This window comes from Rhyacophila brunnea, unplaced genomic scaffold (genome assembly GCF_057557595.1).
Source record: "Rhyacophila brunnea isolate RB1 unplaced genomic scaffold, BYU_Rbru_1.0 scaffold_5, whole genome shotgun sequence".
NCBI lineage: Eukaryota > Metazoa > Arthropoda > Insecta > Trichoptera > Rhyacophilidae > Rhyacophila > Rhyacophila brunnea.
Genome location: NW_028233170.1, coordinates 24,990,100 through 25,017,003, shown reverse-complemented (window position 1 = coordinate 25,017,003; position 26,904 = coordinate 24,990,100). Strand labels below are relative to the sequence as shown.

Below are 26,904 nucleotides of genomic sequence, written 5' to 3'. Positions count from 1 at the left end.
CGAAGTTGAAGGCAAGATGTAATAAATAATGTGCAAAAGCGCAGGGATTTCCCAACAAAAATATGGGAATGAAAACGGGCTTTCACTATGATTACCATTCATATTGTCAAAAGCGAAATTGAAACTATGACAGCATACGACAAGTTGGCGCGAAAGAAGAAGCGTTCTCATGAATGCTAACGACGACTATAAACATAGTTCGGTGGGGGATGTGAAAAATGGCCGATCGGCCGAGTGAAGCGAATTCACCCTAATATATAAAAGAAACATAGAAACTTCAAGAATATTCAAGAGCTCTGATTTTCATTCAACAGGTATCGTAAAAAGGGATATACTACAAATCAACACACACGTCATAATGGGTATACGTACAATATAATCGTGAAACGTTTTGTAATATGCGATAAGAATCGGATGTTGTGACCCGGGGTTCGTTTTTCGGCTTTTCCAGTTCTAAACGTATTTTTCTATAATAAATATTCAACTGACAGTAAGTGATTCGAGTTCCTTAAACACATTCACAAATTGCATAGCATATAATATCATCGAAGCTCGCTAATTTAGTGAATAGTAACGATATTTTTAGCAATTTGTTTTAATTATATTATATTATTAAAAGAAGCTTATGACTATCGGAAATACAAATATTTCTAATACTAGAGGTTTCCCAATGATTAGCCGATTTTTTACTTGTACATAATGTAATTTTTAGTGTTTTAAATATGTTTAACTGGTATATAAACAGTAAGAAGTTTAAATAGTTGTCAGTTGTATAAATACTATAGGTAAGATATACATTCTGATGGTGCTAAAAGACGTAAGCCAAAAAACTAAAACTATAAAATAGTACAAAAGTTTCATTGATTAGAATTTACATTCAATATCAATGAAGTAGCTTAAATCGATAGGGTATGGAATTCATATAAAATATTCACCGGTATATATTATAGTGGATTATAAAATAATATAGTCACAATATTTAAAGGCATGTGTCAAAGAAGATAAGAAAAGATAAACTTTTGAATGGAGTCATTAAAAGAATGATTTCATCATTAATTGAAGTCCATTTTCAGATACTGCGTTGATGAGTACGCGTTTGAATGGCAGCATTGTGAATGCAACGTGGAGACAACATGCAGAATGTATGGCAATGCGATTGAGATTCTCACCTTATATTCCAGGAATGCACTGAATGCGTACCGATCTACGTAGTATCTGGGGACATTCTGATACAGTCGATTTTTGAGGTTATAATGATCATGCCTTCAATAATTGTAGTGACAGTAAAAAAGTTTCCGTTGTTAGTATATACTAGGAGTAATATGCATTGGTTGGATTCTGATATACTTACTAGAAAGGCATATATATAAGTTTGTAAGTGACTATGACTTTAACTAAGATACATCACTGAATATAGACATGCCGGAAATAACAAACTACAATATGTATGAGTAAAAATTGTGTGATGATGTGATAGCTGGAGAAGTCAACGTATTGGTTACGTCCACTCATTAGTGGATGTCAGATATCTCTGTTTAAAACACCAAATACTAAGTAAAATTGTGTCTTCGCTCGATGCGAGTCGTCAATACAAAATAACAAAAGGTTTCACACAAACAAACGAACATACCAATAAAAAACATGATGATATTAAAAGAAAATCCACTAGGACGGACTATGACGTGCAGACACAGGTTTTTGCGATGTCAAACGCATGTAACATAATCTAGTTGAAACATCGCATATGTTTGTTTGGTGTCGAAAAAAAAACATAAAAGATTCAAGGAAACTTTCCGAGCCTACAGCGGAAGATATGCATTTTGCATTATGAGATCTGTATGCTTATTCTAACGCTCGCTTTAAATGTAACGCGGTATATATCCGATGCTCACACAGTTGTAGATTTTACCTGAAGACAGATTTTTATTCATGCTTGTTCGGTGAAAGGTAGCGAATTCACTTTAAAACGCACGGTTTAAAAATCTGCTCCCGGTGTGCGAGCACAAGATATAAACATCATTACAGTTGGCGTGGCTTGTTAGAATAAGACAGGAGTTTTCCCCCTTTTGTTTACGAAATACATAGGCACACAGGGGACCGTTGGCGAGCTTTCCCTCAAAGATGGCGTCGCACGGGGGCTTCTGGCTGTATGGGGCTTAAGGGACTCACCGGCAGAGAGCATGGTTTGTCTAATACGACCAGTTCGTCATCCACGTGAATCAGTTTCACCCTGTCGGCGAGCACTGGAGTCTCGTGCCTTCGCGCGCCGGAGAACAACATCCAGAGAGACGAGAAAACAAAATTGAAACAGAAAAAAATCACTGTCATTTCTCTTGGTCGCAATCACGTGCTAGGCTACCAGAGGGCTATGCGTATAACATTTTATATTATATAACAGAATAAAGAAGAGGATATTTTTAGTAAGACAATTTGCATTTAGAAGTCGTGCAATTATTATTACGAGCCAAAAATATAACTCGCGTATTTTTTACAATAGCAATGGCGAAAAACGGTTGTATCTATTTAGTTTTCAATAACAATGGAATTGCATATCATGTTGTTGTTTAAAAATTAAAATACAAAATAATAATAATAAATAAAAAACAATGCGATCAATATTGAAAAAATGTAATAAATTCACTAAAAAAATAACTCTGTAAAGGTGATACAGAGCTTGTTTTCATTTACAAATTGAAATGAATATACAGAAAATGTCATGTCATAAGTAATAATATAAGAATGATACTGTTAAACAAAATATAATAATTATATACAGTGATATAAAGGATATTACATACTGCATTTGTAATATGTTGTTAATATATTTATGTTATAGTAAGAATATAGGTATTAGTGTAGGTACCTAATGCATTCTGTAATAAAATTGAAAACGTAGATAAAAAGAAGAAAAGTGCAGAATTTTTTGTAGATAGTGTATAAAATAATGATAGAAATAAATAAATATTTTATTTCAATATTGAATTACTCAACAGTCAAAAATGTGAGATTCTTTTTGTATAGAAATAACATAATTTTGAAAAAAATCATCAATCAATGGACCAAGTGATACTCGAACTCACATCTTTCACTTTCCGAGTGAGTGCTTAGGCCTCCAAGCTATTATATCTCTTTAATCTGTACGTGTTTAAGTACCTCAGTTTTCCTAATATGTATGTTACCGAGATTTTTCAAATTAAGTTATTTCTAAAATAAATAATTCTACGACCATCAGCAGTACAGTATAGTGACGGCGCTGTAGTGTTTTTTGTTCATAAATAATTTGTTGTGTGGATATTTCGTAAAAATTTATTATTGCTGGGGAAAAAATAGTATACTTAACTAAAAGTATTCTTAAAGTATTAAAAATGTTTCTTTTGTAGTTTAGAACAGTTTGTGATTTCGGTTTCAAATTCTGCCACTAGATAATTAAATTTAATCAGAATCAGAGATGTCACTTGAAACTCCAAAGGGACAGAGCTTTGGGGCGCTACCCCACGGATCCTCTCGTCGGTCGTCTTGTAGCGACACTACAAGATTGATCTACGCCTTGCAGGACTGACACAGAAAGATTCGCAGGGCGTGACGCTACTTGTGCTTGGAGGCTAGAAGGTAGCAAGGCGACTTAATTTTTATTATTATTCTTAATACGTTACATATAATAAAATTAGCAACGATAAAATCACAGGCGGCTCCCGTGGTGCAGTGCGTAAGGCACTAGCCTTTCACCCGAGAGTTCTGGGTTCGATCCCGGTGAGGACACAATATTTATGTGTTTTTCTCAAAGCCTGGGTGTTTGCGATTGTTTAAAATTACTAACAACCACCTTGTACGAAAAAGCAATGATATGGTTATTAATAATTCAAAAAAAAAGATAAAATCACATTGAATACATAGACAACACAATATTTTAGTGAATCATTTTTCAGTGCGTTGTGGTGTTTATAAAATATTTTGTTATTAATGCGAGAATGGGGACGGATATTCATTTTACGAAAATACAATTCCTTTGTCAGATTTAAAGATTGTGAATAAATATGTCACAATATCTTAAATGATTTATAAGAATATTTGAATAATCTGAACCCACAAAAGCAATTATCATACAATGGATTCCTTTCTGGCGAAAAAGAGATTGCCCTTTGTGTGAGATGGAAAAGTTTCCGAGATTGATGTGTTTAGCTATTAGGCCGAAAAGAGTTTAACGTGTGTATAACGAGAGGGGTACACATGACTTACAATAATGTCACGGAGATGTTAAGAGTTGAAATAGGTCTGTAATTATCATTGTAATTTAGATGTCATTCGCATTGCGGACGAGATTTATAAGAAACTATCTACTGTCAACGCGGGTTACTAGTGTTGGTAATTATCGTTTTCAAAAATATACCAAGTAGGACAAAAACAGCTAGTTAGACAGAAAAATCTAGAAATAGTAATTGAAGACAATGCCGGGACACAAATACTATACAATTGTCGGATGACTCGAGTGAGTGAGATCAATATCTCTGCCAGTCCGGCATGTATTTCCTGTGGATTGCAATTGAAATAATTACAAGATAAAAAGAACTTTTTATATACAACGTTTTTAAATTTTCTGTTGAATTATTATGCTCAATATGGTCAAACTTGTACTTGATATGAAGTAAATAAAAAAACAAACAAAGAAATATTGAATACTGAAATGTTATTTCATTTTGATTTCCATTGCAACGCACGTATATATTAATAATTTAGTTGCTAGGACCACCCCCTTAGCAACCAATAATAGTCTTTTAACGTAGTAGATTTTTGGGTTTCCACCGGTTACTCAGAGTAAAGAAGGAAGAAGGGCACACGGTGGAAACCCAGAAATCTACTACGATAAAAAACAACCGTGAAAGTCACAAACATTAAATAGTCTTTTACTTTTTACGGATTTTCCTGAAATAACTTTCCATACACAACAGAATTAACTGAAAATTAATTCAATTCTGCTTAAAGATGGCTAAAAGTATTAAATGAATTTTCTAAAAGTTTCAAATGTCTAGCTAGAAGGGAAGTTAGTTAAAAATCGATTGCAAGATTTGAACTGGACAAACAACCATCGGATAAACAAGAATACGAGCTAATAAAAACGTTGTCATGTAAAATACTCACGAATCTCATGATTGACTAGATTTTTAGATCAATCTTAAAAAAAACATCCACATTTACACGGTACGTCGACAGTAAATAGATTTTTAAAACATCTAGCGTTTGGTGGAATTAACTATTTTTTTTATTCAACGAATAATTTATAAGATTTAAGAATGTTACATTAGTTTTATTGAACATACTGAATTTGAAAACAATTCTAAAAATGTATAACTACTAGAAAAATTCCAAAGCAGGTTCGAACCTATACTCCCTAGGGTTCTCGCCCATGTGGCCTGACCACTAAGCTATACGGATCCCATCTAATTGCGATGAAGTACTCTCTGAAGCGAGATTTCTAAATTGAGTTACTTTTTGGCAATCTTGCTTTGTATTTTAAATGGAAGTATTAACATCGCCTCGATTATTACTAACTGGTGTCAGGGTCTATCCAAATTTTAGTTAAAACGTAGCTACTTGCAGTTACTAATAATGTATTAAACTATTTTTTTAATTCAACGAATAATTCACAAGATTTAAAATCCCTTTGTCACATCACAAAATGGTAGATTTAATTAATATGGCAAATCCATATTTCTTTGGTCAAAAATACTAGATCTGCGAATAAAAACGTTAAATTGCAAGACTGTGTGCCAGTTATAAGTACAATGTTCATTACATTTGACTTAGTTGTTTTGATCCTTGGATATAAATAAACGAAAAGGTGTTGACCCGCCTTTGAAAACTGACGTAGTGAAGTAGCTCACGCGACAATATTCTGTCTAACTTAGATTAAATTCATGTTATATGCATACAAGATGATTAAATTGTACTGTTTAATGTTATCTCATGCGAAGTTTACCTCAGCTCGGTTGTAACCAAGGATACAAGAAGTATATAATCCACAAAAGGAGATATACCATGTATGTAATCCATAAACCCCCTTAGTGTATGTCTCAATAGTTGTATTCAGGAGAAAATTATGTATTTTAGAGCAGCGTTTCCAAATGCAGTTAGTAAAAAGATATTTACAAAGAAAATACGTTAGAAGAAATTGGTAGATTATGGATTATTTTTCGGCTATAATCTTCTAGGTAGGATCATCTGCGGTTTTTCAATAAAATAGATGAAGCAAGTTTCAGTTTATGTTTCGTCTATAGAGGGAATGAGATTCACCGTATTTGCCTAGTACCTACATTATTAACGTAATGGTCAGTAAAAGGAAGACAAGTCGATTTGAATTTTCCGCACGACTTAAAGTTAAACGAACAGTAATTGTCGAATTATTTTTTTACCACGTTTTTCTTAGCTCATATTCTTGTTTGTCCGGTGGTTGTTTATCCAGTACAAATCTTGCAATCGATTTTTAACTAACTTCCCGACTAGCTAGATATTTGAAACTTTTAGAATATATCAGAACACGATTCCAATGCATTCTTTTAATACTTTTAGCCATCTTTAAGTACAATTGAATTGACTTTCAGTTAATTCTGTTTTGTATGAAAAGTTATTTCGGAAGAAATCCGTAATCCAATCCACTATTATTGGTTGCTAATAGGGTGGTCCTAGCAACTAAATTATTAATATATACGTGCGTTACTATAGAAATCAAAATGACATTTCAGTATTATATATTTGTTTGTTGCAAAATAGCAAAAAAATGATTTGTTGACAATTGCCTTATTTGTCCTAAATTATTAATACATAGAATTGTCAAGTTTATATGATTCAACAAAAAATTTAAAAACGTGGTATATAAAAAGTTCTTTTTATCTTATAATTATTTTGTTAATAAGTTATGAGTATGTGACCGATGAAATATGAATATAAAAGTATTAACACAATGCTTACGGGCCCTTTTAATTCATTTTGTAATTAACGTGTTAATTTGCATTTGAAAAGTAATTAGCAAAAACACAATTTTGTGTGGCCCGTAAGCTATGGGTTAATACGTAAAATTTTAGAAGTAAGAGGTGACCCGCCGATTCAGAAGGCAATGTCACGAGGATGGAGGATAGTCTACAACCCAAGAGGCTCATCTTCAAAAATGCCGGAAAATAAAATGAAAATCGGATGACATAGAATACGGTGGATGGGCGATAAGAAAAAGATACATCATCCCTGAGGCGAAGTCAATGAAGTGATAAAGATTGACGAGTAGATACAATTCGTGAAGTCAGGTAAATCTTATAACTGTAGCATGAAAATTACATGTCGAACACGCCTTCTTAAAAGTAGGTATTTTATGGGAAAAAATATTATATTGAAAATGTGTTGGAGAGAGGCTACAGCCATGGCCCTCAAAAGGGGGTCTGAAAGGATTTATTCTGAGGGCCTGGATTCAGGAGCGTGCGTGGCAGGTCAACCAGATAAGTGAGACAAACACAAATAACACAGTTGTTCTAATAGTAAAAATGTCGTGTGCGGCGGCGTTATTTTACTTCAAGAATATTAACATTTTAAAACATGACGTGGTTTTCGATGCAATTTCATGTGATATTATGATGATTCATATACTTACTTAAATGATAATTCACACGTAGAATATTATTATATATTTCATTAATATAAATCATAATAAACACGATTATTTATCCAATATGGCGAGGTGTCGCATATTACCTGGCTACTACAAAACGAAGTCGCGATCTTCATATTATGATGCTTAGTGCCAACACCTCATTACCTAATTCAAATGGATTTATGTAAAAAAAAACACTGCGGATTACTCTTAACTTTACCTCGCTGTTGTAGAGCACTACACTACCCTTAACCTTAGCGATAGGTAGGGGCGCCCACGAAAGATATAGTGGTCTGAGGGCCCGCTTTAGGATGGGTCGAATGATTGGTTTCGATTCAAAAAGTTTGAGAACCACTGCGAGTGAAGAGGAGAGACTTTGTGGCCTAGAGTTAGAGTTGAGTTAACGAAAGGTTACTAATTATAAATTGGTCGGGCAAGTTTGAACCGGTCGCGAATATGGAGCAGCCAGACGCCTCGTTATCACCATGACATGTCACAAAGATGACGAGGGGAACAAAATACAGTTTGGTAGAACGTAGAATTAATTACTTGCGAAACATATTAAGCCGAATGAATTATGCGACAATTTATCCGATGTAAACTTTACAAATTAATGGCGGGTAGCTCTGGTTGGCTCACGAGGCAATTTAATGAAAGGGAATTGATTGCAAACAAAACGGAGGTGGAAATAATTTATAACTTGAATATTTGAATAACATTACATTTCGTTCGACAAACAGTAATGTGAGGTAAAACCACCACATTACAATATCACACTTCATACAATGATATGTGTTATAATATTATTGTAAGTATATGACTGTTTTTGTCAATTTTTATATTAAAAATGACAAGATAAAAAGAACTTTTCATATACAACGTACAAAATAGAATTAACTGAATCAATTCTGCTTAAAGATTGCTAAAAGAAATAAAATAAGGTATTGGCATCGTGTTCTGATATATTCTAAAAGTTTCAAATGTCTAGTTAGTAGGGAAATTAGTTAAAAATCGATTGCAAGATTTGTACTGGACAAACAAGAATACGAGCTAATAAAAACGTTGTAAAAAATACTAAATATTATACAAATTGGATTGGAATATGTAATAGAGAAAGTTGTTCATAATATCGCACTAAAGATAATCATTAAACATCGTAAAACAAAAACAAGAAAATACTGTTTGCTGTTATGTAGAACTTATGAATTTGCTAGCTGTTAAGAAATAATAAAAAGATTAATTAAAACATTCTGCAGACTTTGAGCGATATCCCGTGGGGTTTGCATGTTATGCAATGCTTAGAGGCGGCAAGAAAGCATACTCTTAACGTAATATTCATGTAATAGGATGAATGATTCGTATTACATTTGTACATTAATTTTAACATAGGCGAGAAGAATAGCAAAACACTGTAAGTAGGGAATTTATATATGTACACAATTCGGAAAATGAAACGGAGGAGATGGGAGGGGTTGTTTTAATTCAGCTTACGGGCGGTATTTTTTGAGAAGTGACGTTTTCGCGATTTGACGAGAATGGTTGAATTAAATCTGGATTCGATACATTGAATAATGAATCAACGTCAATGAATATTACACGACAACAAAAAAATATGTTGTGTTTTTTCCTCGACTCAATAAGTGCAACTTTTTAATAAACAAGTAAATCTCTTGGGCTCAGAGTTCATATAATATCTAACTATACTTTATTACTGTGTCAATATACTAATGTAACATGACACAAATTTTTGGTGGATCATAGAAATCACAAACATAGTTTAGAGAAACTTCAGAAATATATCTATTAAACAAATGCTAGAAAAATTGAATGGGAATTAAGTTATTCTAACTGCAATCCTGGCGACCAGAATAAGAACGTACCTGCTCACCCAAGAACTTAAAATTATCTTTAAAAAATATTAAATCAAGATATTAACAGTTCCAACTAAATTTGTAGTATTGACGTAATTATTATTAATCGATAATATTTTCTTATTATATACAAGATTTTATTATAGAAATTTTAGTATTCTTTCAAATTCAACGCAATCCAATGCGATCGGCATACCTATGAGTGTAAAAACACATAATAATATATTTTTTGTTTATCCATCATCCGAACACCAATGAATAATACGTGAAAACTGAAAAAACAATATGACATAGACAATTATTTATTGATATGGGTAAATAAATGTAATATACATATTCGTAAATGACGCCCGAGACGCATGATGTAATACGTTTAGTGGAACGGAAGCGTAATGGAAACGTGTCTCTCAATTTGCAATTACAGGACATTTCGATAGGCGGGAAAATTCATTGTCCACAAGTCCATTAGGGGCCATAGAGTGACGACGGTGTAGGCTTGTACACACCGACACCTCAAAACTTCGCAGGGGGTCGACGAGTTGGTGGGTGTTGCCAGTTGTGGAGTAAGATGATATTTTAGTATATGCTCTACAAAAAAAGGAATAACCCATTTCTACGATAGAGACTAATTCATTTAAGTTTTTATTTAATACGTGTCTATAAATAAACGAAATCAGACAATGTTTTTTAGTTAGTTTTCTTTACGATTATATAAGGAGTCCACGATAACAATATAAATATAGCACCCATCCTATAATGAAAATATGTAGTAGATAAATTAAAAACATGCTTACTTACATAGACCATATTTTATTTTTTACTTATATTGTCTCTCAAATTTAATTTATTGCCATAAATTTATTAGAGTTATCTATTATTAATTCCTGTAGCAATATACTACTCTGCATTAAATTAATGACACACTTTAATATGTAGTTTTTGTTGTTAAAACAAAATATTAGAGCAATAATAACTGTCACCGTAATATGTACTGCATATATATAAATAAAGAAAATCTATGAATTCTCACTCAACTCATCGAGTCCGTCACGAATTTTTCACTAGAGATTGTACTATCCGTTATTCTACTCGAATCAAGTCCATCAGTTCATTCTTTTAATTAATAATCTCTTAATCATATCCATATCACCAGTACATCATTACCTCGCGATTATAATCTCAAGTTATCATTCTTACTATTGTATTCAGGATATTCTTGTATCAACCAATAAATGAATAAACTATCATCTCAACAACCAAGCAACAACGACCCTCTATTACATCCACATCGTCTACATCCAAATTCCACTGAAATCGGGTTACGCCATTCGGTATCATTAGGTATAGCAATGTATGCATAGTGTCGAAATATGCAGAAAGGTAAAATACGGGTCACTTAAAACGATAGCTATCCAAGGAAAAGGACAACACTTTCATTAATTAAAATCTTAGTTCAATTACCATGAAGTTTCATAAGCTGGTTATTTATTTACTGGTTTATTTCTTTTTATGAGTACCCCTTTTCCTTCTAAGTTTAATGAAAAAAAGATGTTTTACACAAAAAGAGATAATACTGATATTGTATAGAGATATTGAGATATTTTTTTATTAGAAAAATAAACTATAATATTAGGTTACGTGGAAAATACTGAATGTACATTTTCCATTGATACAATATAATATTGCTGTAGATAGGTAGGTACATTAATTTGTTAAACTATTTTTTTCTATCATCTATATCCTAAATATACATATTTTTTTTCCTTCAATAAGTTTAAGATTTTTTTTTATTATGTAGTGTGCGCAGTAAAAATAAATTGATCCAAAGTCGAAATCCAAAGTCGAATTAAAGACAGTTTATTACAAAATTTCGACAATCGATTGAATTGATAAGAAAGCCAATAGAATCGTAAAACTATTTGGTAATATATTATTTTAAGACATTCGTATCAAAAGACTACAAGGTAGGATTACTGAATTCAATAGAAGTTCATAAAGTCATTCTGTCACCTTACAAAAGACGCTGACGGCCGTGTGTATGTGAGATTTTCTATGGCTTTCGGGATCTTAATCCGCCCCTGAATGTCGCATACATGCAGGGGCGCAGCGGGGACAGCGGGCGGAATCTGTAAGGCCTTCGACGCGAGGCTAGGGTTACAACCTTTCCGGGGCTATAAATCGCTGTCAGTCTGACGTGTTAGGCGCAGGGACGTGCGTCGGATTAAACCTAACCGGGGCTACACACCACTTGGATATGTCCCGGAAAAACGCAATTTATATTGTGTCGCTTGTTTTGAAATACGTCCAAATAAATGGGTAAATAAAACATGTAGGTGAGAAATGTAACAGGTACTTTAGTTAAGAGGAAACTTCACCGAAACGCACTTAACCCCGCGGTTACAAGCCAATAATTTTCATAATAAACTATTTCAAGAATATATATGTATCTACGTTAATAAATATTTTATTAAAGCTATGGCAAATGAAATATCAACAGTTTGCGTAAAATCGTTTTTATAATAATCTCCCGTGATTGTTAAATATAGTAAATATACATACATACATAACTAAGCCACCTCAGAAAAAAAAATTTAGAATAAACAATTGGTATCGAGAGGAACTCGAAGCAGCATCCATCGGATTCTGGACTAGAATTATACACCCCTATAATATCGTAAAAAGATATAGGTATTTCATTTTTTGGTTCACTTGAAAATTAGATCGTTTGGTCAATATTATTAAATTTTATATAGTTAAGCACTTACACAAACTCATTCTTGATTACAAAATATTAAAATTTTACACATAATATACAATATACTTACTAATATAATAAAATATGAATCAGTATATACACTAAAATTAAAGCACTGCTAAAAATTGTTTCGTTATAGTATGAATGGTCCACTCTTGTAAAAAAATATTTCCAAGGGAATTTTATATTAAAGTAATAATATATGCTATAAATAACAATACTATAAGTAATTTATTAAGCAGAAGCCGTCACATGATCCCGGATGGAGATGATTATCGGATTTTAAAACACTGACTAAAGGCAATTATTAGTGGGTGCACTAGTGAAATGTCAAAAACATTAGTCAGACTTTCATTTGTGTTGTATCAATATTTTTTGCCGAAATAGAAAGAAAATCGGTGTGTGTACTTATGTACGCGCGTTAGAAGTAATACTTCTTTGACGTAACAAAACAAAAAGAAAACTTGTGATAAAATAGATTCTTTGACTAGCTCTTAATTATCTTGTTAAATTACACACTCAAGAAAAAGGACCGCTTATTGGAACGCCGTTGGTTTATTTCTATACACTTTAACTTATATAACTAAATTATATAACGGTTTCTCGTTGTTTTTATATTCAAAGTACCAACTGTCACTCTGACGTTTAATGGTTTGTTAAGGAATTGCAAACGGCCGACAATAATAAATTCTCTGCCTAGGCAACGGAACAGTTCTAAACTATAATATTATACTGTATAATCGTCACGATTGCAGTATCATACTGTGGCGTAAAGGTAGTGCGTTCGGCTGATAACCGAACAATCGGTGGTTCGAATCCAGTCGAGTGCGTTTTTTTTCGTGTGAAAAAATTAATTATGTGTTACATGTCACACGCCAAAAATACACTCTGATCTGATTTCCCAAACGCGCCAAAAGAAGTATAACTTCAAAAATAAAGAAAATGATATTAATAGACAGATAGTAATAGTCGGAATGTTATGTACAAAGTTTTGAAAATAATCAATTGATTTAGAAATAAATGCGAGAATTATAGAAAAAATAAACTTAAAAATTCGACTTCTTATCTACGCCATTGGTAAAAGGAGTGTGGCGCCTTCCACGTTATATGGATGTAAAAAACGCAACACGTAAGGCCGGCTTGACGGATGCTCCATGTCTTTGAAGTTTCAACTTCTAGAGACTGCACAGAGAATAGTTCCAAAGAACATGATAAAATCCGTGCTTTTAAAATAAATGCGATTTGCGTGTAACTTTGTTTGAAAAATACGATCTCTTCCCCATTCACGGAAGCCCAGAAGAAAAAGTCTTAATAGTGGACCGTATCCTCGGGGATTTTAACGTAATTTTACTCAAACTTGACGTTTCGCGTGCCACTGGAGATAAAGCACCGGGGTCTTAAGCCTTTTATGGAAGTAAAACGTGATGGATAACATAATTATTAAATAAGTAAAAAAGTATTCTTTTTTTTAATGTGTTATTTCTTTTTCGTAATTGAGATAGGTACAATTATTATTAATTATACGGAATAATGTAAATAAATAACATGGAATAGGCATAATGCGTAAGAGCAGTAAATAAAATAATTGGATACAGCAGCAGACATGGGTATGCGATGTAACATGTGAGTAGTACAGTAAAGTTTATTTAAATTTAAAACTTCACATCAAAATGAGCATGAAATGTAGCAACAAAGAAAAGAAAATTGCTGAACAAATTTAGAAATCCAGTGGAATCTAATAGGCGCAAAACGTCTGATACCTAAGTAGAATTAGAGGAATATAACCAGTTTGGAGAGTTCTTCACGAGTAGCATAGTGAAAGATACTTCATTCAAAGTTAGTGTTAGTTACTGTCAGTAGTGTCCAAGGAAAAGCCTTCTAAGAATTTGGGAGACGAAAACTAAAGTTACCCTGATTTATATTGTGATTTTACCTATACTGCATACACCAGAAACTTCGCAGAAGTTCGGTAAGGTAGGATTATAATCAGCTGTGGACTAAGTTACGATTTGTTCTATTGTTAATACAAAGAATAAACGAGTTTTCTTAATGACGTATATACGTGAGAACATAATATTGTTATTAATATGATAGAGGTGTGAAAGCCAGTAGCTATAGATCAGTGGTCTTCAAACTGTGTTCCGCGGCACCTCTCTCGGGGTTCCGCGAGTCAAAATAAAAATTCGCGTGTAAAAAAAAATCGACAAATAGACCTAGACTTGGATAAATTGTGTAAAAAAAGTAATTATTTTAAGATATATTTTTCTAAGGATGACAAAAACTTATTATTTTAAGGGTTTCGTGAGTCGACAAAGTTTAAAGACCATTGCTATAGACCAATACTGTGAGATTGATTTGGTTTATGACTTTATGACGGACACGCAATATAATGCAAGACATAAAAACGCGCCGAGTATTCTCAAATAATATCAATAGTGAATACGCGTTTCGCTTACGTGACAAAATTAAACGCATTCAGATGTAACATAACATAATTTTAAACACTTGTTCCAAGTTCATCCCATATTTCTCCACACTCTAAAATAAAGACTTGTTATAGCCTCACTCAGAAGTCAACCGCAAGTGATTCCTGGATAAACAGTTATAAGTGATATATTATGTATTAAAAGAGTGCGAACAGTAAAGGAAAAATTGTATAGATTTAGTTGAGGATTATATGTATTATATATTAGTCAATTTATATCGATGGGACAGAGCCTCACGTTAAACTTGTCGGTCTGTAGTTACGATATATGACAGAGAAAGTCCGAACGATTTGTGGACACAATGGAATGCGAATACCCATCAGTGAATAGAATCGACGATTTCGTTCGTTTATCTTTGGTTTATTTTGGCACTCTGATCGGAGGAAAACTCACCGCAAGCGATTTACATGTAAAGTGATGTCCGTAACGCTCCCAGATCAATTTTCCCGATTTTACCTCAACACGTAAAAGAATAAAGGGCCTCTACAAGGTAAATCCTCTGGAGTCGGAGTGATAAGTCCAATATAACTTTATATCGACCATACTTTTCGACGGAGTTATTCGTTTTTATAGCGACGGCCGGAAAAAACGGTTTAGTAAAAAGATGTTATACGTGAGAATCTTATTCGTAAGATCATTGAAGTAAATTATACTCCTAACACAGCTCGGTTCTTTGGTAACTATCTATCGCATGTTATTTGAATCATAAAAAAATAAAAAAGCAGGGAAAACGGAAAACACTGCTGTGAGGTACGTATTATTTCTTTGAAAATATATCAGGGTTGATAAGTCTTTTGATAAGCGGTTTGATGTTGTAGATATGATGTATTAACAAAGGAACGGTAAAGAAATATGAAAATAGCAAATATTTATTCCTATTTACATTTGTGTATGGAAGTACTTAGTTATTTTACAAAGCGGTATTAATAGTGACACGTAAACTTGGAATGAAATCCATTAATAATTAATAATACGTAGAAAATTCTTGGGATTGTGAATAAGCTGTCTTCAATTTTGAAAATACGATTATTTTTTGAAGACTGAATAAAGATGCGATTTTAATAATGTAGCGTCCATTTTAAAGACATAACTAAGAAAAGTATTAAAAAATTAAATAAAAATATCATGGACTGGTTGAGATTTGAACATACGACTAACTATATCGAGGCGAGGGCTCTTGCCATTAAGCTACATAGTCAGGTAATATTAACAAATAACTATACCTACTCGGCAGTTGACAGTTTTTTTATTAAGTATATTTTGAGGTTTTTCTATTTTGAAATAAAAAGGCCAATACCTATAAATAGTAGCTATGTAATTTAATATTTTGTCACCCCGTTTCAAATATGTCACAAGTGAAAAATGTGTTGTTTTTGTATTGCCGTCACTGATTACGAGTGTGTGTAGTTTTGGTCTCTCTTCAGTAGGCATTGCTATATTTTGATTAATCGGATTTAGTCTTGCTACCCGGAAATCCACTCTCCCGTATATCGTATATATATGATAAAATCGGATATATTTTGTTTTCAATTGCAAATCTCGATTCTCGTGAAACCCGTGCATCCAAATGGAATTACAATCATTGGAGTTTTATTGACCCATTCGAGAAAACTGACTACTTCACATATTATCTGGGTTCCACTGTCGCCACTAATAACAATATGGAAACAGAAATTAGAAGTCGAATACACATAGATAACAAATCTTAATCTGAAATCCAAAGTTTTATCACAGAATATTAAATTTCAGATATAAAAAAACTCAGCTGAGGTCAGTCCTTATACCTATATGAATTAGAATGTTGTGTCATTAAGTCTGAAAACGATTTTTTTGATTTTCGAATGAAAGATTCTGCGAGCGATATTCGGAGCATAGAATGAAGATGAGGTGTGTTGCATTTGTCATAACTGTGAAATTTGGGTAATCGAAAATAATCTAAAACATCAAAATGTTCATTGGAGGATTGCTCAGGATAGAGCGGACTGGGGAATACCACACCAGGCTGTTGTGTCACGAATGATGATGATGATGATGTAAATCTCGATCAACTAAAAATCTATAAATCGCACCTTACGTCACGAGGGTTGAGTTGGGGTGATATTTGAAAATGTATTACATGTGTAGTGGTTGGTATGTTTTAAAAGGTCATTTGTTGTAGAATATGCCAAAATTATATCAACATATTGTCGCAGGACGGAAAAGGGGCGACACAAAGAAAATACAAAGAACGTCGCGTACCAACCGGTGACTGCAAATTGCGACTGGGGCGACTGTTATGGGCAGATTTATTGCCGAGAAGAAAAACAGAAAGTGTTCCAGTATGTCACAGCTTGCGTTCTTATTAATAAATATTATTCAAATACAAAAGAAATCTAAAAATCTCAGACACAGTAAAAACATATATTAAGTAAGTGCATATATATTTATGATTATAAATTATAATGCAGAGCAGCCTTCAAAAGTAATATTTTTGTAAACATTTTATTTTATGAAAATAACCATGAATAACTAAAAACCGATTTACATTTTATCAAACACTTAAAAAATGTGTATATCATGTTTTAAGATTAAAAACGTAAATTATCAAACAAAACTTGTGAGTAATGAATAATATAAGTATCTTTTAAAATTATGCTTTTATTATTTTTAAATTAAACAATCAAGCTAAACTATAGAATTTTGGAAGTTTTAGGCATGTTAAAAGTTAATAACAGCATTTATTAAACATCTTCATTATATTATACGAGGGTTGTTTTATATTGTTGATTAAGATGACACAATATTGTAAAATTCATTCGTGCTTTTTTAAGAAAAATAATATTTTAAAACGAATAGAAAAAGCTATATTAACAATTCAAGCAATACCATAATTTAATACACTAGAATGGTAGACAAACAACGTTATACTGCAGTAGTGTTATTATTGAATTGGCAATCATTAATAGTTATTCGCTGTAGCTTTGAATCTCTATGTAATTATTTATATAATAATGTAAGTCAACAAAGCCGATCATGAACGAAATACCATCCATAAAACAAGTAAGAATTCCGAGAAACATTGTTGACTTATCGATAATATTTATCTAAACGAAGTTGAACGATAACAATGGTCTTTATCTTGAGATAATAAATAATAACAAGTATTAAAAATATAAACAAAGAAAGGTAGAACAGCTAAGAGGATATTATTAAATTAAATTTTAAATGCCATTATAGTACAGATTGGCTCACAGTAAATTGAATTAATGTTAAATTACTGAAAATATATTATCATTTATAGGCAAAAAGAAAGTACATTTCAGTAAGTGTACATACCTAATACACAATAAGAGACAACTAGAACAACAGATGGATAATAGAGAAAAAAGATTGACCAAAAAGACGAAATATTTTCAACCGTAAAAATCGATTACCTATATGGAAATAGATAATATATATTTCCATTATGTTCTAACATTTTATAAGATCAATGTCATATTGTTTTTGTAACTTTATGCCCTCGTCGGCGGATTGCAAAGTTTGACGTAATATTTTTATTTTCTGAATATTGACGAATTCGCACGACAGACGTATCTAATATACTAATAAATATTACAGAGTAGATGTGTATCCGGATAATTGATCGCTGTATATGTATGTATGTTAAGTTAATAGATTATTCTGATATACGACAACATACATCAACTTTTCAGATAGTCGATGGTTGACGACAAGTCCGGATAATTAGAGACTGTAATAATACATATAATATAGTACATAATTACATAATCAAAAACCCAACACTGAAAGCATGCCATTAAGATGTTAAATTACAAAGCAACATGCACTAATAATATGGTAGCAATCGGACATGAAATCAGGTGGGTACACAATCGGTGGGTTTCACACAAAGCGCATATTACGCATGTTTTGATTTGTACCGGTCTGATTTTACGCCGGTGATCATACCGAGGGTACTCAACCTTTTTTTAATAGCCACAAATGAGGTGTATAAGATAAACCACTGCGACACACTTGTATTCAAATTGTTCTAAATAGCATAGCTATCGTGTAAACGAGATAAGTCGAAAATGTCAACTTTAGAGTACATTCTCAACACTTTTTGTATAAAGGCAACTTTACAATGTTTCTGTACGATGCGATTTAACATGAGTAAAACTAATGTAAAAACGTAGATAAAATATTAGTCTCAAAATATTATTATTATTTAGAGAAATGGTAAAACTCCTAAATTTAATTAAGATTAACGTAAAACTAAGTAAATTTACTGATGCAATAGTTTAAATCGACTTTTAATAGCTGAAATTTACTGATGACTTATTTTTACCTAAAATGTAAACAAAAATCAATTTTGTAGTTTTACCCTAGGAAATATTACATGCCTTGAAAGTTTAGACTTAAGCTATAAAAGATTGATTGAATATTATTGTAATAAGTAGTGTTTAATTGCCCATTACCGCCATAAGTAAACTACCATTAATTAGTAGACTACAAATAATAAATGTGACTCCGGCTATTATTTCAGTTGTTTTTTATGTTAAAACCTACTAAAAGCAATTAACATTTTTTCTTATTCGCATACACGTTTTGATAATATATAAATGCAACTAAGAATATACGTCATAGTTTAATATTATAGAAATAAATGGAATTAAAATATACCTTCATTACTAGACATTTTCTTATATTCACCGAAAGAAGAGCGAGATGTTTTGTTTTTAATAAACCTTACAAAATTTTATGTCTTTAAATTCAAGATGTTCAAGCAAGTGTGTCACTGTAGTTAACTTTATACATGGCATGTCACTAGTAGAAAAAGTTGACAATCCTTGGACTACAAGTACGGTACGACAAGCAGAATGGTTGATTTGGTGAGGTCGGAATGGTAGTGCGCAGTTACAGGTCGGCGTGTAAGCTCGATGGCGGTCTCATAAGCCACTTACGGGGATGGAGGCTGGTTTGTTGACGACCACAATATCCTCGTCCATGTGCACGACGGTGATTGGTTGGCAGGTCACCGGAACCTCGTGTCTGCAATCCAACGGACAATTAGCAAGTGGAAAACTAATTTTCCGGCACTGTGGATGTGGGGCGTTAGTTTTGTCACCCTCTATCTCCCGCCGTGAGAATTAAAATGGTGTAAGTCAAGTTAGCAATACTTAGGCATGTTAAAATCACTATTACGCATTACTTTTGCTATCAGAAAATGTGCAATTATTAATGAAATATTTATTCACGAAAAGCAAGATGCTGTTGATTCGTATAGAAGGCAATGTTATTGGATATGATTAAAACAATTATTTACAAAATGTAGAAATCTTTCTACTACTTAATTATTTTTATTATTGAAGCTGTACGCAAACGTACGTTTTTATTATTTTAATTCCTCTCATAACTGTGATTTTAATTTATATTACTAAAATATGTTTCTAACATATTTCGATTGGGTCAATAGAATAAAAATTAAATCGTAAAACGGATTTTTAAATTAATTTATTCAAGTACCGGCACACTTCTGATTCATTTGACGTGTCGGGATTTTGACCAAAATCCATAAGTGACATTGTGACATATTTCAAATGATTGTTGACTTACACTACTTGTAATTCTTAACGGATCATTTAATGGTTAGCAAAGGTGAACTAAAGTCATGACAATTGAAAGATGCATAAAAATATAGGTCGGAATGTGAATTCTGAAATCAGCATATTAATTCTTCAACTGTTATTAAATATTTTGATTTGATTTTGAATCAATGTTTGATCATAAAAAAAGTGGTGAATAATAAAAAGTTTTGACAATATTTTTGAGGAATTGTGTATAAGTGAATTATTTACTCCTAAGTGAAACATTATAATATATAATATGAACCCCTCGATATCGTGGTGAATCGATTTCTTTATAAGGATTATTTCCCGTGCATATAATATCCAATTGAAAGCTTGTAATGATTGGAATTTTAACATATTTACACATAATTTACAAAGAGATAAAACAACTTATTTTACTAAACACAAAATTTAAACATTTAAAAAAAACTCATTGAAGAAATCGGTCACGACTATGTAATTTTAAAAAATCTATTTAAAATAAAGCTTTCGAAAGGTATTAGTATTTGAGTAATATAACAGAAAATATTTCAATAAAAAAAGTAAAATTAATATAAGCTCTACCAGCCAACACAACATACCATTTTCAGTTCGGTCAGTATTTGAAATAATTTGGTTCTGTGTGGTATAAGTTGTAAATGTATGATTTGACGTAAGCAGCAGAAGAATTAATATGCATATATCGTTAATGTACCATGTCCATGTGTAACATACATAATTGTCTTAAACAAAATGTCACATTATTGGAAATCAGTATAGTTGCAAGCATTATTATAAAACTATAAGGTATTTGTGTTTACAATGGATTTTGAAGCGACTTTCAGATAAAATGAGAGCATTAATACCACAGCGGCCTAATTACATAAAAATGTTTGAATCGAATACAATAATAGGTATGAGTAAGTGAATTACAATATTCTATTATTAGATATATTAGGCAAATATGTGAATTATAAGTTAGGCCACTGTAGTACTCAGGTCCTCCAATAGTCGTGCTAGAGACAAATGTCAATGTATAAAAAGATAGTGTTATTATACAAAAGTATACTATAGAAAACAATGCGTTGGATTCAAAATCAATCACTGAAAAGTTTGACAGTGTGTTTTTTTCTAACTGTATTAGTGATAATGTCTAAAGATTGGGCAGAAAATTAGTAGACACATTAAAAAAAACAACCTGAAATAAAAGATATATCAATGCAAGTCACGAATCAAAATAACAACGTTATATACATACATATAATGACAAATAAAGATAACATCACATTAAAACACATACCTAAAATTGAACCTAATGGAAACTTCTAACAAAGAGATGAAACATAATACAATAAGTATGAGAATATAATAACTTGTATCTATATCATTTTATTATTTGTGTACAGGGAAGGGTAGACGAAGACAATGCGCCCACGATAATAGAGACAAAATCAATAAATATGGGGTTATTTCGGAAAACCGCGGGTAAATCAAAATAATATGTTTATTTCTACACTTATATTTTTTTGTTCAAAAGTGAACATGTCTACAAATACTATAGAATGCGTTAGTATTTATATAAAAAAATCCATAACATGAAAAAGCCTCAAAAATCTTAGAGGAAATCAAGGACAGAGTAGTATTTTAAAACAAACCTTTAGTTTGTTGTGTTAGTACTCTAGAGATTCTAGGCGCCTATATCTAGAAGACGATACATCAGTGAAACTGCAAATAATTTTCAACTATAGGCGCGACGAAATTTTGGACTCGCTGGCATTCGGAGATAGAACGTCGAGCTGGGAACACGTCAATTTGTTTCGTGATGGCGATGGGGGTATTAATTCTTAAATCGTGTAAAGATGACTAAAAACGTTACCCATTTACTTGGAAATGAAAACATGTCAATGAATATATTATTATTGTTACTAATAGATCAATTTTCCACGTTAAAGTTCCCACCACCACCCGTCATATATGCACAGCCGTATAAACAGAACATTAAATGGACGAATGTTGGATTTATATGACAAATTATATTTCGTTCGGCATGCGTCATTTGCACCCGCGACCCGCAATCCGCGCATCGCCTAGCCACGATCTTTTTAGACCATGCCTCAACTGAGGTATAGCCGACTTGATCGAATACATACAAATCTAGGTGTTTTCAATTAATGTTTTTTTCTATTAATACCTTCTATCGACCGGAGGGTACTTGATGGAATTTGAAATTAAATTCTAATGGATTAAAGTTTTGCACTATTCCATTTGAGTACAATTTGAATTTGAATTCTAATGTTTTTTCAAAAAAAACGTTACATTCTTAAAACCAGTGTATCGTCTGTTTTGAGACTTATAAGTACAAAGGCGTCCCACGTAAAATATGTAACAATCAAGACGCTATCCATAAATAAAATAAGGTATAAATATATATAAATCATTATATTTGATGTCTTTTTTGTAAAAAATGTCACTGTTAAATTCAACTCGATTTATATCTATAAAATACTATGTAATATATAAAAAAATCTTTTTCTAAATAATGCTCACAGTTTATGATATTAGGTCTATTTGTGTTCGAAGGAAAAAAGTGTAATATACACAATTGAAAAATCCCTAAAACAGCGGTTCCCAACTTTACTGTTCACGGCACACTTTTAATATTATATCATTTTCGAGGCACACTGAAAAATGGTTGTAAATAATCACCTTTTCCAATGAGTAACATAGTTTGCGCATTTTATTTGAGATATAACAAGAACGAAGAGTTGATTTGGACTAATTATTTAAATTGGATTCTATGTTTTAGTATGGATAAATTGGTAGCCATGTTTTTGAAGATTAGTGTACCTAGGTACATGCTTGGCATACCTCCTAATCGCTAGCGAAACTTTAGCTTACCACGGCACACCAATTGGGAAGTTATGCTCTAAAATATGATATAAAATATAAATTTATATATTGTAATAATAATTGTTTTATGTTATTAAAGCATCAAAAGCAAAATTCTTTCGCTCGCTTTTATTGTTTTCATGGATAATTAAGTATCATAGCCATTACGGAAACTTTCGCCGGAAAAGTTAGCGAAGAGAATTATTGAAAAAAGTTAGACTTAATATTACTAGAGTACGTTAAGTTAGTGACTGCGCGATTTCAGCCGCAGATAATAACATCTAGTGGCGAATTACGTGGTGTGGGAAATGATTTTGGGGCGCGCGTCAGAAGTCGCGGGCGAAGTTGGGCCGGTGTTCGAGGGCGGAGGGCGAGCAGTCGGACGTGCGCCACATACCGATCCCGCAAATCGAATGCCGAACTTCTCCGCACACTCATCTGGCATTAGCGGTCGAAGTCGCTTTTGTATTAAATCAAAGAAACACAGCATTTTCTACGATCAGTATATTGATACACATTAACTACTGATTGTGTCTCGACTATTGGTGGAAGTGAGGCAGTTGATTTGCACTGAATAACGCGAGAGCTTTTCACGTTAATTGCGTTTGAAGGGTGACAACTTTGAAGGTTAATCCTTTTTTTTAATAGTACTATCTCCTTGTAATACAAAGCACTTATACATTACAAGATAACAATTAATACGAGTAGGTATAATATAACACCCAATCATTTTTTTTGTATATAAATATCTTATAATATACAATTTTACATTTCCCTGAAATTTCTGCCTGTAAGCATGGGTCTTATGCGCAGTTTTAATTTTAAAAACATTATTTTCGTCATTATTTAAGTCGATGAAATATAAAAAAAACAAACGAAAATAGCGTTGCTGTCATTCGCATTACGCACTGGAATAATAGTTATTTTAGTGGTTTATTAAAATAATAGAGAACTATTTGCGAAGCACAGAAAAGATTTCTATAAATGCGACAGGTAAACTAATTACTTAACAATTTTACACCAGGCTCAAAATTAATGATTTAAATTTGAAAATTTAAGCTACCTTTATTCTTTTCTTATATATATTATTCTATGTTTTGTATTCTTTTGTGTTTTTTTAAATTTAGTTTTTTAATGCTCAAAATAAGTTTTTTTAAAGATCACCCCCCACGAAATTTTATTTATTTTTCTTGTTTATTATAAAAAATATGAGTTACTGCTATCTATCACACAAAAGTGAACGAAAAATGAAATTTTACAATGGTGATAACCTATTTTCACCAAATTCGGAATTACCGTAGTTTACCTCTAGCTTACCTACAGATTTATTGGAAAGTTTAGAAGAATTTCTGTTCATTTGGATGACTTACTTTATGATAAAATCATGACTCAACAATTTAAAGTAAATTAATAATAAGACATTATTGATATTAATAGAGTAAAAATACAAGTGTTTTTTTTCAACTGCTTATTCATATGGAAGGCCATTACGGAAGTGTTGAAAATCGCTCTGTACCTAAATTATGTATACATTCTGTTATAAATCATATCGCAATTTTCTGTTTCCAGTTTTTAATATTCAGTACCAAAACATGCGAATTTGCAGACCTACAGGTTTTATTCGTTAAGTTCAGTAAACATTTTTCAATAGCAGCCATATAAATATCAGAAAAACTGCTCGCTTCATTATTTGTGAATTCCAGACACCCTAACCAAAAAGATACCTTAGTCCATAAATATTCTGTATTTAAATAAAATACGTTAACTGATGTATGATTTTAACTTTACAAATTTAATGTTTCTGTAGTAATGTCTCGCGAACCGTAGTTGGCTGACACCTGAGTTCAGTGAAACGCTAGTTTAACTGTATGAAATTTTCGTCTTAAACAATTATTACTAAGTCCTGAAATCCTCTACCTAACAAAAAATGATAAAAGATAAAGCGATAGACCAAAGAACGGTTTTTGTTCGACCGGCTTAATGCCAATTCATTGATTGGAAAGGAAGTAATTTATGGCTGCCAAGCAACGGTAGGGAAATAATTATCACGATGAGTTTAAATTGTAATTAAGGGTGTCCTCAACCGATATCGGAGAATAGTGCAACTGAAACATGTTCCCGTGAATAACTATGCTAGTAGCAATTAACTGACATAAAAATAATGCATACATATGCCATTTATACGTGATCACTGATCACACATGCGGACCGATGACTGTCTTGCAGCTGCCAGATGAAGGTTTGATAAGTTCAGATGAAGTAAAAGAAAATAAGCGAACTGAATGCTGTCACAGTATAATCATCTAATATAATATCCTCAACATACAATCAGAATAATGTTTATTATCATTTCTTTATAAATGTGAAAAAAAATAAAATTTAAATAATTATAATACGTTTAATAACAAGGGCACTGTTATTTATTTTAATTAGGAAGAATTTACACAAAGTAATAACGTTTGAGAAAAAAAAATATCAATACAATAATTCTTAGCAATTATCACTGCAAAGGGCAGTAATTGGAAAAGTTTGTTCACATAATGCAGGTCGTGCACTGCTTAAGGGGCGCGGAGGATAAAGGAAAAAACGCATCACGCTGCAGTGTTACCAACCGTGGTGTGTAAATATATGCCAGATAGAGTATCAAAGTAAGATAGATGCTAAATTTTCTCAAAAAAAAATAAATATTTATCAACATTGTATAAAAAGTAGATTGAAGAATAATTTATTGGTTCACAACTGTTAAATATGACAAACTTGTACAAATAAAAAATTATAAAATATTATATTATAATATAAAAAAATATTGCAAGTAAAATTTATTTTATTAGTAAGATATAAAAGGCTAGCTTTACAAAGAGATCTGGTTGTAATTTTCAAGCTTTTGATGAGAAGTTTTAAGCAGTTTGAGGTATTGAAGAACAATAGATTTAATGTCATACGCCAGACACGAAAGTTACAAGGTAGATGCCGCTTAAGAGTTATACCTACCTAGTGGAGGAGTGATTTTTTCGTCTGCGTTATGAATTAAAAATGCAAGTTGATCTATCCCATTCATCGTAATTGAAGGCTTTTCGTAGACATATATTATACACGTTACAACCGTGATTCATACTTGTTAAGACGGCCGGGTCTATGTCCATAATATCCTGTACCCAAACACCGTTGATTACAAATAAAACAGTGTGGACAATCTACTGGCATGTACACCTAAGGCTAAATGTAACGTCCATTAGCAGATAATACTAATGCGGCCGCAATTGCTTGCCTTCCCTCAATGGTTCTCTCAATTAATTCATTACTCCCAGCAGTAAGGTAATGCCTGCGAATTCCCCCTACCATTGCCGACTCAAGTAGAAAGCCGATACATTCATAAAGACTGGTCCTACTTTTTCCACCCCTCCCGTTGTTGTCTATGGATAACCTGTCATTGTTCTATATAGTGCTCATACTGACGCGTCTGTCGTGTTCACATAATGAATGGTTTGCTTTTGATATATGAGTTACGTGATAAATAATACACTAGCATTAACACACCTTCTACAAATGTAATGCATATATGAATGCTACATATTTTTTGGAAATCAATATTAATACCGGTTTTTGTGTGAATGACTAGTCTGACTTTGACAGCTGATGAATAATAGGAATGTATATTATTTATAAACTAACACTGATAGTT

At 32.2% G+C, this 26,904-nt stretch overlaps 1 protein-coding gene across 3 annotated transcripts in view; it reads right to left on the bottom strand.

Annotated features, from left to right (window-relative positions):
* Window positions 1-26,904, bottom strand: part of LOC147066200 (pseudouridylate synthase RPUSD2-like) — a 491,295-nt gene that overhangs the window by 29,465 nt on the left and 434,926 nt on the right. For all 3 annotated transcript variants that reach the window (XM_085955875.1, XM_085955877.1, XM_085955876.1), the window contains exon 6: window positions 19,689-19,776. In XM_085955875.1, coding sequence (XP_085812001.1) covers window positions 19,689-19,776 — 88 coding nt within the window. The remainder of the gene's footprint in view (window positions 1-19,688; window positions 19,777-26,904) is intronic.